The following is a 12,050-nucleotide window of genomic DNA, read 5'->3' as shown; positions in this document are numbered from 1 at the left end:
CTATACCTTGAATCTGAAGCAAGAACATTCTACATCCTTGACGTGGTCGCAGTTATCAACCACTTCTAGCGCGTATCAGGTAATCTTACTAGGCTAATCCGCTACAGACCTGTTTTATACATGTCAAGTAATATTTTTATTTTATCGTTTAATCATTTTACCGAATGTTTGTTTAGTGCTTTCCAATTGAGATACACCTTAGTTATCGTCCACTGGTGTTTGTTTTCAGTTATAATTAGTGTTATCCATACTAATGCAAGTACTGTCTTTTAGGGAGATGCTGAAGCGTCCGCCACATCTACAACATTTCTAGATGTTCTTCAACAGCAGGAGGTATGGATACTGACAGCTCCATCGAGCGTCATCATCAGAGCTGGAATTCTTGTCGTTTGATTGTTCTACACAATGTTTCATTTGTGGTTAGCCGTTGATATGTACCTGTGCTGTCGCCCCCAGGTGTGTGTTATGTTTTCACTATTGTAATCCTCACTAGTACTATGTTTCAGGCAGTTGATGGAGCGTCAACCCCTGCACTTGATGCAGAGCCTGACATTCAAGTAATTCCAGGGGAAGTGGAAGCGGGACCATGCGTATACGAATCGGAGCAACAGCTTTCGGAAGTGCGCACTACATTTGCAACATCCATAGATATTCTTCAGCAGCACGAGGTATGGATAATGACAGCTCCATCATGCGTGGTCATATGACGTGATTCCATTTGCTATACTTTCTTCCCTATTAACGCAAGTCCTGTGTTTCAGGGAGACGACAAAGCTTCCACTACAATCACAACATCCAATTTAGATGATGCAGATGTAAATAAATCGGAGAAAAAAGTCGATGAAATGTGATCAAATTTAGATTTTCCTTGATTCTTTTGGACAATGCATCATTTGCGGTTATCTCTTTATATGTACCTGTGCCGTCGACCCCAAGTGTGTTGTGTTTCCAATATTGAAAAGCATACTAATGCAAGTACTGTGTTTCAGGGAGATGCGAATGCCTCCTCTCCAATACAACCACTCATGGCAGTCCATGCATAGCCAGAGGTATGGATACTGACAGTTCCATCGAAATAGATCATCACTGGTCGAATACTTGTCGTTTGATTGTTGCACACAATGTTTAAATCGTGTTTGGCTATTCAGATGTACCTCTGTGTTCGTCCTCATGTGTGTTTTATGCTAACAATATTTTGATACATAGTAATGAAAGTACTATGTTTCAGGGAGACGATGGAGCCTCATTCCGTGCTGTCTATGCGGATACAGAAAATATAGTTGTTGCAGCGCAAGAGGAAGGGAGGACATGCGGAAACGAATCGGAGCTACAGCGTGCAGATGTTGAAGGTCGAGTCAAAAAAGTTGCAAAGAAAAAAAAACAAAAAAGGTTAGTTACAAACAGTTCATAACTTTAAAAAAATGTTTGTGCTGGGGACTATTTTATGTTTTTTTCCAGTCAATTCTACTACACTCCATCTTGTGTTTAAACTGAACATCCCTTTTCCAATCTCTCCTCCAGTTACCCGTGGGTGTCAGAACTATACACACACAGACAGTGAAGCGAATGAGAGATGTGGCTTGCCAGACCGTGTACACTATGGAGGAACTATTAATTGAGGCGAGGCGTGTTCAGGCTCGAGATGCTCATGTCCAATGGCCAGAACATGAATTAACTGTGTTTGGAGACTACAGCAAAGTTGCATTGGACCATAGCTACAGTGCGACCGCACCACCACAAGAAGATGTTATTGAATGTATTGAAGATAGCTCTGAAGGGAAAAAAAAAGGTTTTGAAAGTATTTTGCAGTGGTCACATTCTATCACCAACCATCTTTGGTGGAGCTCAGAAACTTGTGAGGGGTCAGTGGAAATACTACTTGAAAAATGGCGGTCACTGATGCACCACTGTACCAACGTTCACCGCTGGACAGCAAATAAACATTTCCACCAATGTGAACATGGCCCTTTGTCCCCAGAGGAGGCACGGAAGAAGAAGTGGTTGATTCCATCTTCACCGACACACAAAGCCATTGAGAAGATTGTTTTCGACAAAACTCTATCGAGAGATTTGAGAGGACTGACAGAATTCTGTCACACAGGAGATTTGGAGGTGTTCCACAATATGTGCCTAAAGTACAGGTCAAAGCGCTTGCATTTTAGCTTTCGGGGCATGAAACATCACACTCTAATAGCGGTCTTGGCCCATAACAGCAATGTCAGACGTGAACAATCTAGGACTAGGGGTAAAGTAAGGATGCCTCGCTACACTAAGGTGTTTTCAAAACGAAGTAAGCAATGGGTGATCAAACCAGTCTATGATGAAATGCAGTTCGACTTTGTGAAAGGCCTTATTGTTGCTTTGTCAGAGAAGCACAGATATGGAATTTTGGACGTTTCTGTGCAGAGCAGTGATCCATTGCCAGCAAACATTGCGACTGTGCCATGCCCACCCGAAGCACAGCTGATGGTGAAGTACAAATCCCAGTTTAAATAATTGCAATACGATTGTATTTTTGTAAATAAATGTTATTGTACAGTGTACCTGTAAACCTAACCTCTACCTTCACCATCATGGGTGGCGAACAAGCTGGGTGTCATCTTTGAATTCTCTCTATTCACCTCACATATGTGTATGTATATATTTTTCTCATGTCTCATCTCATGTAAATGTAAATGCTGCGCACTGTTAACGGAGGGGAGGCTTGCGTATTGCAAATAATAAAACAAACAAACAAACAATAAATCTCACTTTTAACTTTTAGCCAAGCGGGCCGTGGCATTTGGGAGAGAAGCCAGTTCGCATTTGCACATTGAGGCGCACTACATAGACGGATTCTAAACTTCAAGTTCTCACAGATGCCTATATTACGTGATGTTGCAAATAAAGAATGCGAAGGACAGCGCCCAGATGAGGCCCACAAGTGGCACTGCAAGTATAAGGGTCTATTGTTTTTTGACCTTGAGACAGGGACCATGCCGAAAGAACTACATTTGAAGGGAGTGTGCAATAACGTAAGAGACGATAAGGCAGAAAATTCAGAAACTAGACCGAGTTTCATTTTAGTTCAGTATACGAAAAATCGTTGTCAAGAGCACGGTCCGTTTTACAGACTGCATTACGAAGAGACACAATGGAAATTTCAAATATAATGTAAGTAAATCTTTACACGCTTTTATACCGGAATGAAGATTTAATGAATGGATGCATGAATAAATGAATTAATGAAGAGCTAGGAAAAGCAAGTAAACGTGTTCGTAGTGGGCACATGGGCATGCAGGTCCACTGGTCTCACCGATCTTGGTCCTTGGCCCAGCCACCTTTCCCTGCACTGCCTACCTGCACTACGGGACTGTCTCTGTATCCTTCAGCCCCTTCTCCCGGCATTTACCTTGCACTTGCCACCAGCTGGCCCTATTATTTAATTTGTATTCAACTAACCATGTACAGCCCTTCCCCATGCGCGATCAGAAAGACACCTGGCCTAGTAGGATCGTTGTCTGTCTGCCCTTGTTCCCCACCTGCCTCGTCACGCCTAGAAACACTTGAGTATAGGCGCGTTACAAATGCCATATCATATATCATATCATTCCTCAACCATGTAGACTAACTGTCATTTATCATTGTGTGTTGGCCTCGATTTATCTCGTTACTTTTCGCATTGATTTTAGAGACGAACATACTCCATTGAACTATCCTTGCAAGCAAATAGTTTCTGATCGGCCGTAATAAATAAAATGAGTAATATTAATGAAGTTCGGCTAGCGAGACTAATTATAATTTTTTTGTTTTCATAACCGGTATTTGATCCCATTCTGCCACTGCCATCTGTTTGAGACACCGGCGGATGGATTCTTCAGCAGACACCTGCAGCTTTGTGTCAACAACTGGAGCACGATCACCATATTATGGGACGATCGCCAAGGGCCCACATGCCCTTACGCTGTACTAGTGGCTAGAAGCAACATATCAACCTTTAGGCTGGACTAGTGCCTAGTTGATGGAACAGCCTTGCGGTTCACCGTGCTTCCAAAGTGATTCTTTTTATGAAAATGAACACCCTGTGTACCATAAAGGAACAGCGCGTGACTCAAGATGAAACGGAACAGTTACTGCGGATACAGATAAAAGAAAATAAATGGCTTTCGGAGTTCATATGGCAATTGCTGAATATTCTCTAAACATTGAATGTCAAATAAATGTACTTTACCAAATGTACCGTGATGCTGTTTCATTTTAAAGTACAGTTTCATATTCCGAATTGTGGCGCGCTGTGTTGTGAGTTGATCTGTGTTGGGTTCCGGGTTCTGTGTGGAGTCGCGCAGAAGACGACTGGGCGCGTTTGCCTACGCAGCACAGTAACGTCACGGAGAGAGGCGGGGAATATGAATGTTTTGATAATGTCAGGCTCAGGGGCGGGGGGAATTGATTTAGTGCCGCAAAAGCAGGTCAGCCAGGGCGATCCAAACAACTTATTTTTCAAAAAACAAGATCCAAAGAAACAGTCCAATACCGGGGAGTATCCATGAAGTTTTTCCAGGATCTGGCACTAGTTACCATAATGAGGTCTTGACTTGTGAAACTGCTTACGCGTGGCTACACAAAAAGGGTGTGCCATACCTCTGAGAATACTGTGACGAATCCCAGGGTATTGTCATTGCTCCCATGGCGGTAACCTCGTCACATGAGGTGGGCTGCTACCCAATAGTCCCCCTGGGGAAGGTACTCAGCGGGTGGATCTCATGAGAGGGAAACCTCCATGGGACCAGTGATGACTATGCTGGAAGAACGTGGTATACAGAAACCCCATCGCTGTTCCCTCTTTCCTCTCAGCCCTCTCTGGCTCCACACACACATCTATGTACTTCTGTAGTGTCGAGGGCCCCATCCATATAGACTATACTAGGACGAGGAAGAATGAGGCCTATCTAGATGGAGTTGACATAAATACTGAGACGAAGAAGAGCTGGCCACAAGACAAACGCCAACTGTGGAACCAACATACGTGGTACATTCATCCAAGGTCTAAGCCAAACATAAAAAGGGAAGAAGGACTATGCTTTGAGACAGATCCTCCCAGGAGGAACTGAGAGCCGGCTGGAGGCTCGCTGCACAGAACAGAAAGGACTGTCGGAGCATCACGGAACACATGCTGTGTTGTCAGTTGACCAGGCTGGAGCATTTGTGGCCCAGGAGAGATGGGGAATCGGACCACGCGGTCAGACCTAGAAGCTGAATCCGGCACCGCTAACAGGCATGCAGGAGACCACAGCGGGAATAAACAGTCGCAAGACGCTCCCAGAGCAAGACAGTAACAAGACAAAAAGGTACATGGGTTATCGGAACGGGGGGGTGGAGGAAAGAGAGCCAAGGAGGCAGATGGGAAATTACGGATCATTACACACACCTGACTTCCATCATACTTCCCCACACAGATAAAAGGCGGAGCACAAAAGCGCACACTGAGCGAGGCAAAACACACGAGGAAACAGCAGTTCTAAAATGGCAGTTTAATACAAGGAGAAAGATGGCGAGACCAGAGAGGGTTGCAAGGAGGGAAGTACCCTTGACATGTAAAGACTGTTACTTTCGTGAGCCTTGGAAAGTAAGAAACCGAAGACCAGGCTGATCAAACCTGCACAGTGTGTCGGAGATACCCGGGACTCTCCTTCATCGATAATCAAGGCGGGGAGGAGCGATTGCCGCTGTGGTACTGTCCTTGGCTCCTACAACAAAGCAGCGTCAGAAAAAACAGCACAGCCGTTGAGTTAGAGAGAATGATGTTTATGTTTAGCAATTTGTATAGCGCGCCAGGTACCCTAAGGCTTAAGGGCGCTTAGAAACGACAACACAAACAGTACAGAACCAAAAAAGAACGGAACCAAATCCAAGACAGGCTCATAAGCAGTAATCCTACACGGGTCAGGTCCAGCCTACGGAGGAGGTATTTTATAAAAAGAGTGCGGTTTTCAGCCCCTTTTTAAAAATTTACACGGACGTGGTGGTCCTCAATGTAGCTGCCAGCGAGTTCCACTTAAGGGGGGCTGCCAAGATGAAGGCTGAGTCTCTGGATTTTTTAGTTTTCAAGCGTGGCATGGCCAGGGTATTTGTTTCATCCAATTGAAGGGATCGGATGTTATTTTTTATTGAGACTAATTCTTTCAAGTAAAGTGGCATGACTCCGTGTATACATTTATGAGTAATAAGGAGAAGCCTAAACACGATCCTGGCCTGCACCGGTAACCAGTGTAGGCTGCGCCGAGCCTCCGACACGTGGTCTCTTCTTGATAGGCCTTTCACTACCCTAACTGCGCCATTCTGTATGACCTGTAGCCGATGAACATCCGATAGCGGCAACCCCACAAGTAGACTACACCAATTATGGCGCTTGCCAGGGTTTTGGCATTGGATTCTGATATAAAAGGTCTGAGGCAGCGAAACAACTTGAGAAAATATGAAGCCGATGAGACCAGATTATTCACTTGTGCATTCATATTCAAATTTTTGTCAAGGTAGATGCCTAGTGTTTTCACCTTACTCATAACCTCAATATGGCAGCTATCTATGAGGAAAGATTTATACCAAACTAGCTTGTGTTTTCAACCAAGGTTGCAAGCAGCAACATTGTATAAAGAGAACAGTGTGTGAAGCATTTGGGATGAGCAACGCAAATACAATTGGAAGCTAAATGAAGTAGTTGGACTTTATAATTTAACTTTGGGAGGCCAAGAAAAGATACAATACACAGAGTGGTCTGGCGCCACGTGGGTGCTCATTCGAAATTCTCTGTTAGGTATCCAGCTGATGCAGAGTGTGAGAGAAAGAAATACAGAGATCGAAGTGGTAATGCAACGGGTTAAGCTAAACCCTGTGCACATTTGAAAGTCTTCGATAGTTTAATGTACATCACAATTGGTCCGAGCCCGGTTGAGGGAGACTAATTGAATGAAAGAAAGGGATCTGAGCCCTGCAGAGGGTCGTTTCTCTTTCTTTTTATTTCAAATTCAAGTAAAATCTCTTCACGAAAGAGAGATTGAACATTGAAGGTACCGTTTTCCACGTAATGCACAGGCGGCTGTCCGTATTATGTGAGATACGAGTTACATGTGGCATTTAGATGGTGACCAAGTAGAAAACGCTACAGAGATTGCATAGCCCTGAAGATGGTGTTATACACCGAAATACATTGGCTTTTTGCACTGGATTGACCATTTTATTCGATTTCTGCCTTTTAAAACACCACTTTTTGTAACTATATGACAGGAATGTGAATTAAACATTTCCTGCATTTTTCATAAGTTTTTCTGCTTCCTTTTTGAAAGACTACATTTTACTTGAATTTGGAAAAAGGAAAGAAAAAAGAAATGTGAAGTATCACAAAATTTTAATGTAATAATATATTTCTGCTCTTATTGAGCTAACTGAGAGCGTCAGAAACCTCATTTCCTCTTCTTTTTGAACTTATTATCCTTGTGTCATGGGATCATTACCTTCTGACAGCTCCAGATTAAAATGATAACTGAGAATTACAAAAACTGAAAGAACTATAAAGATTGAGAACATTTGAATCATACACCTGGTGCCCAGCCCTGCTCTACCCATAGCTGTGAAAATGGTTGCCAGGTTGCTTAAAAATGCACCCTCCATACAATCAAACACTTTCCCCAAATATTCTCGGATTGGAGGTAATAATATATAACTATACCCCTCCGAGAATATTTGTGAAAGGAATTTTAGGGGTCAGGAAAAAAAGTTGCCTGTTTGGTGACATTTTCACAGTGACTTGCCTGGCCTTGATGGAGGAGACCTGCAAGCTTGCTCAGGTTCTGAGCACAACAGCAAAGGAAGGCCTAGACCTACGTACTCAATCAACCAAATTGTATTAAAACCTGCAATACAAAGACAAGGGCTATCACATGGACTGACCTGCAAGGGTGGAAATTCTCCATTTCTGGAAGTTATTGAAAGACTCATTTGGCTACATGAATCAGGTTAATTTACATTTGTTTAATTTTTATTGTTGGTGGAATATAATCCTTTGTACAGCCATATAACATTGCTTTAACATATTATGTGCATCCCACCCAGCTACTCCTCCCATAGTACTTGTCTCACTATCATTGTTTTGACATTTTTGCTGACCTGCAATTCTGGTAGTACAGCCTGCTCTCAGCAAGCGCTACCTAAGATGAAGGACATCGCCTATCAACCTTTGTCTGTTGCCCTGTAGAACAGTTTGGGCAAAACACATTAAAGACTTCCCTTTCCCCCTTGTACTTCTTCCTTCTTTTGGCCAAAACGAAATTTCATCACAGATACTTATGGATGGTTCCTGACATCTACTAATAAATGTCACAGATGATGTCACAGATGAGGTTACAAGTATGAAAGGAAATGATTTACCTCTTTATTTGAAGCACACAGGAAAGGTTTACTATAACTTGAAGTGGGCAGGTCTGTTGTTCCTTCTGTTCCACTCAAGAAAATACACTGCTGGCCATTGGAGTGCATTATTTCAAAAAGGCTGCCAACAGAAGAAAATGCATATCAGTACAGTACTAGAGAAAGACAAGTTACTTTTTCAGAGTAACAGTAGTTCAACGTGAGTACCCAAGTACCCTGTAATATTTACTTCAATGGACATGCTCTTGAAACACTGTAGACATCTTGAAAATATTTTTAAAAAATGTAATTGTCAGGTTTTATATGTGACACAGTTTCTAGACGAATGTACATTCAATAATGATATATTAAAGGATTACTGCAACACTAAACACATGAATTGCACTTAATGTTTATAGATCTGTGTGAAACCTGCAGATAATTGGTTATGATCTCAATGAAGAGACTTGAATCCTTTTGGTTGAATAAATTAGTACAGATTTATTTTTGGCAGAAACAAGAGATTTAAAATGAAAATTGGAAAACAAATCGTCGAAAAGGATGAGAAAACCATAACACCACACACAGATATATGTTGCCCAGTTACGAAATGATAAATTTGTTAGAATTTCGGCTGTACGAAAAAAATGAACACCTGAAGATTTTGAATACATTTACTATTCGGTGCCTTTATAGTGAACAAAGGGGGCGGGGATTGCGGGGGTGTCCCCTGCACCCTTGTTCACTATAAAGGCAGTGGGGTTGCAGGGGTGTCCCCCGCTCCTGATATCATAAAGTTAGATTTAAAAAAAAGGGGGACCCTGCAGCGCTGGTTCCCATGCACGGAAGTGAAGGGAACCACCGTTGCAGAAAGATGCAGGAGACAGCGGCACACCTCTTTGTGTGCCTCCCTCAGGTAAGTAAGGGGGGAGCAGGTTAACAGAAATGTTCGGGGGAGTAAAACGGAAAGTCTTTTTCGTTCAAATGACTCGTTTTTTTCTCCCTCAAAACATTTCTTATTCGGTTAATTCATGGTAATCCACTGAGACCTACTATTTTTCTATAAGAAAATATAAAATGTGACGTTTCACTTGTGACACCTGTCTGTAGGCCCAAGGACATATGGGAGCTATTCCGGGAGAGGGCATCTTTTGCTCAGTAAATACATCATATGATGATATGTCTAATACCTTATGAAGGCTCTGTACAGTTCGTTTGGCTGATTACAATGGATCTCAAACTGGATTGCATCAAACTCGCATATGTATGTGTTTGGAGGTTAGTTGGAGGGGTTACTTTGGGGAGTTCTAGGGGGGAATTCTGAAGCATATGTGATGTACACGATTAATGTCATCTTGATCCTTTATTGGTTTGGTTGTATGAAAGGTAATTTAAAAAATAAAAAAAATGTATGTGTTTTGAGGCTGTATGTCTACAATGTATTAAACAAAGTAAAATATATATATATATATATATATATATATATATATATATATATATATATATATATATATATATATATAATAGATATATAGATATATAATATGTGACTGGACAAAGCACGACTATAACTAGAAAAAGGGAAGAATGGAAAACACAGAGTAACTGCTAAGGAAATTGTATAATATAAGCTGTCTGTGTAAGCTCCAATCAAGGTGCCAAAAAGTAGCAAGAACAATATTAAATACATACATGGGTATAGCCTGCCTCATAGAAGTTCTTTGTCCGTTCCAGCCTTTAAATAACATTTAAAAATCACATTGCTTTCTTCATATTTCTTGTGAGTAAATATTTCTTTAAACAGGCTGTAACAGGATTTTCTAATCCCAATGATTCACACTGAAGACCTGAATGGAAGAGAGTTGAAAATATAGTGAAAGTACACTTTTGCTTCACTCGCCATACAATTTATTGTCTTTGATGACAACTAAATGAATATATTTTTTACAAGGACTAAAAAATACATTGTAGGTTAGTCGAGGAATGATACAAGTGCAACGGCTCTCAAGGGACAAGCATTCTTTAGTAAGTTTATTCAGGCAATGAAGGTTGATAAATTACATGTAGTGCTTAAGGGTGCACTACAACTAATAAGGAAGGTTTCTTTATAGAGCATGCTTGTCATGAATAACAGAGGATGTTTAAATAATATTCCAAAGGCCTAATCTTACAAGTATTCATCACTCCAGCGACACCTTAACCTACAAAGTCCAAATGAAAAACTGTTTCCAAACCTAGTCTTCACAAGCTAATAGCCTCCCGACGTTCCTAGTTTAAAACAAAACAGTTAAAAAAAATGGCCGACAAAAAGTTCAAAAATTGTAATCTGAATTCTCCATCCCTAATCTTACGTGAACAGCTTAAACCTTTGCCTGGGAAGAGTAATAAGAGTTTTTACTCACAGCCATGGCTCTGTATTGGACGCCCTGCTTTACATCTGACTGATAGACCTCTCCCAGCTCTGCGAGTGCACTTCTTTTTCTAGCTCCTTGGATTCTCCAGCCCGATCCGGGCCATTCACAGGTTTTTCTGGACCAGCACCAACTGAGTCATATCAACATTTCTCCAGGCCAGCTCCAACGGATCACTTCTCACGTTTCTTTAGACCAGCACCAAATGGTCAATTGCAGTTTTTTTTTAGACCAGAACCAACAAATCACTTCTCAGGTTTCTTTAGACCAACACCAACTGGGGATGTCTCAGGATTCTTTAGTCCATCACTACCCAGTCACTTCAGTTGTCTTTAGATCAGCACCAACCAGTCACTTCTCAATGGACGTTTCCTCCTTCCTCAATTAGGGTTCTTGTCAGTCAACCAAAACGGTTACACCCTTCTGCCAGGAGTAGTCTCTGTTGAAAATCTAGGAACCCCTTCTGGGTTCCCAGTGACCATTAGTTCCAATAGTCAGGCCCTTGCCTCTCCGATTCGGTATAAGGACCTGGACGCCCCTTGACCAGGTACTGGATTCCCTTTGTATATAAGAATTTGGCTGTAGTGCATCTGTGGTTTCCTGGTGCTCACCTTCACCATGATCGATTTCCCATTGTTAGGTTTTCCAAACTCTTTTATAGTTTGTAGGACAGGTTAAACTTTCTAAGTCGGTCCTGAATTGGTTCAGCTAATACATGCATTTAGAATGGGAACATTTATAATTTTGAAATCATCTTTGTAGTGGCCGGGGCTTTTAACTGTTCTGTGCTCTTCCCCACTTGCAGATACTGGTATACTTGTGGTGGCATCTGCCAGAATATCTGACAGTAGGGGTTTAGTGTGTTTGCTTTGTGGAGGCTGTCAAGTCAGCACAGTGAAAATCGCAGACTCCTACAACGTAGGATTTTGCCCATATTCAGGTTTATTGTATGTTGTACATAAAGATCACATTCTAGCCCTGTGGTGCTGTCAAATGGCTGCACATATGGTCCTCTTTTAAAGCAGTCACATCTTTCTCCTGGATGAGTCCTGACTGACGGATTGCTACATGCAGTACTGCTTTTCTTTCTATAAGGTGGACTGTTTGCTGGGGCTAACAAAGTATTGTGTCAAGGAGAGGATGACAAGCCATAAGGATCCCACTCCAGTCACACTCTGGGGTGCCACATCGGTTAGCCCCCGGGCCGCCCCAGTTCCTAGCAGCTCAACATCCTTATACCACAGAAGAGGTAATTCA

General features: G+C 42.0%; 1 protein-coding gene across 4 annotated transcripts in view; it reads right to left on the bottom strand.

The window, feature by feature from the left end:
* REXO5 (RNA exonuclease 5) overlaps window positions 1–12,050 on the bottom strand; it is a 1,375,618-nt gene that overhangs the window by 553,710 nt on the left and 809,858 nt on the right. For all 4 annotated transcript variants that reach the window (XM_069647648.1, XM_069647652.1, XM_069647650.1 and 1 more), the window contains one exon: window positions 8,404–8,524. In XM_069647648.1, the coding sequence (XP_069503749.1) occupies window positions 8,404–8,524 (121 nt within the window). The remainder of the gene's footprint in view (window positions 1–8,403; window positions 8,525–12,050) is intronic.

Source organism: Ambystoma mexicanum, chromosome 2q (assembly GCF_040938575.1).
Source record: "Ambystoma mexicanum isolate Mex_15411 chromosome 2q, UKY_AmexF1_1, whole genome shotgun sequence".
Taxonomy (NCBI): domain Eukaryota; kingdom Metazoa; phylum Chordata; class Amphibia; order Caudata; family Ambystomatidae; genus Ambystoma; species Ambystoma mexicanum.
This window is presented reverse-complemented; position numbering and strand designations above follow the sequence as displayed.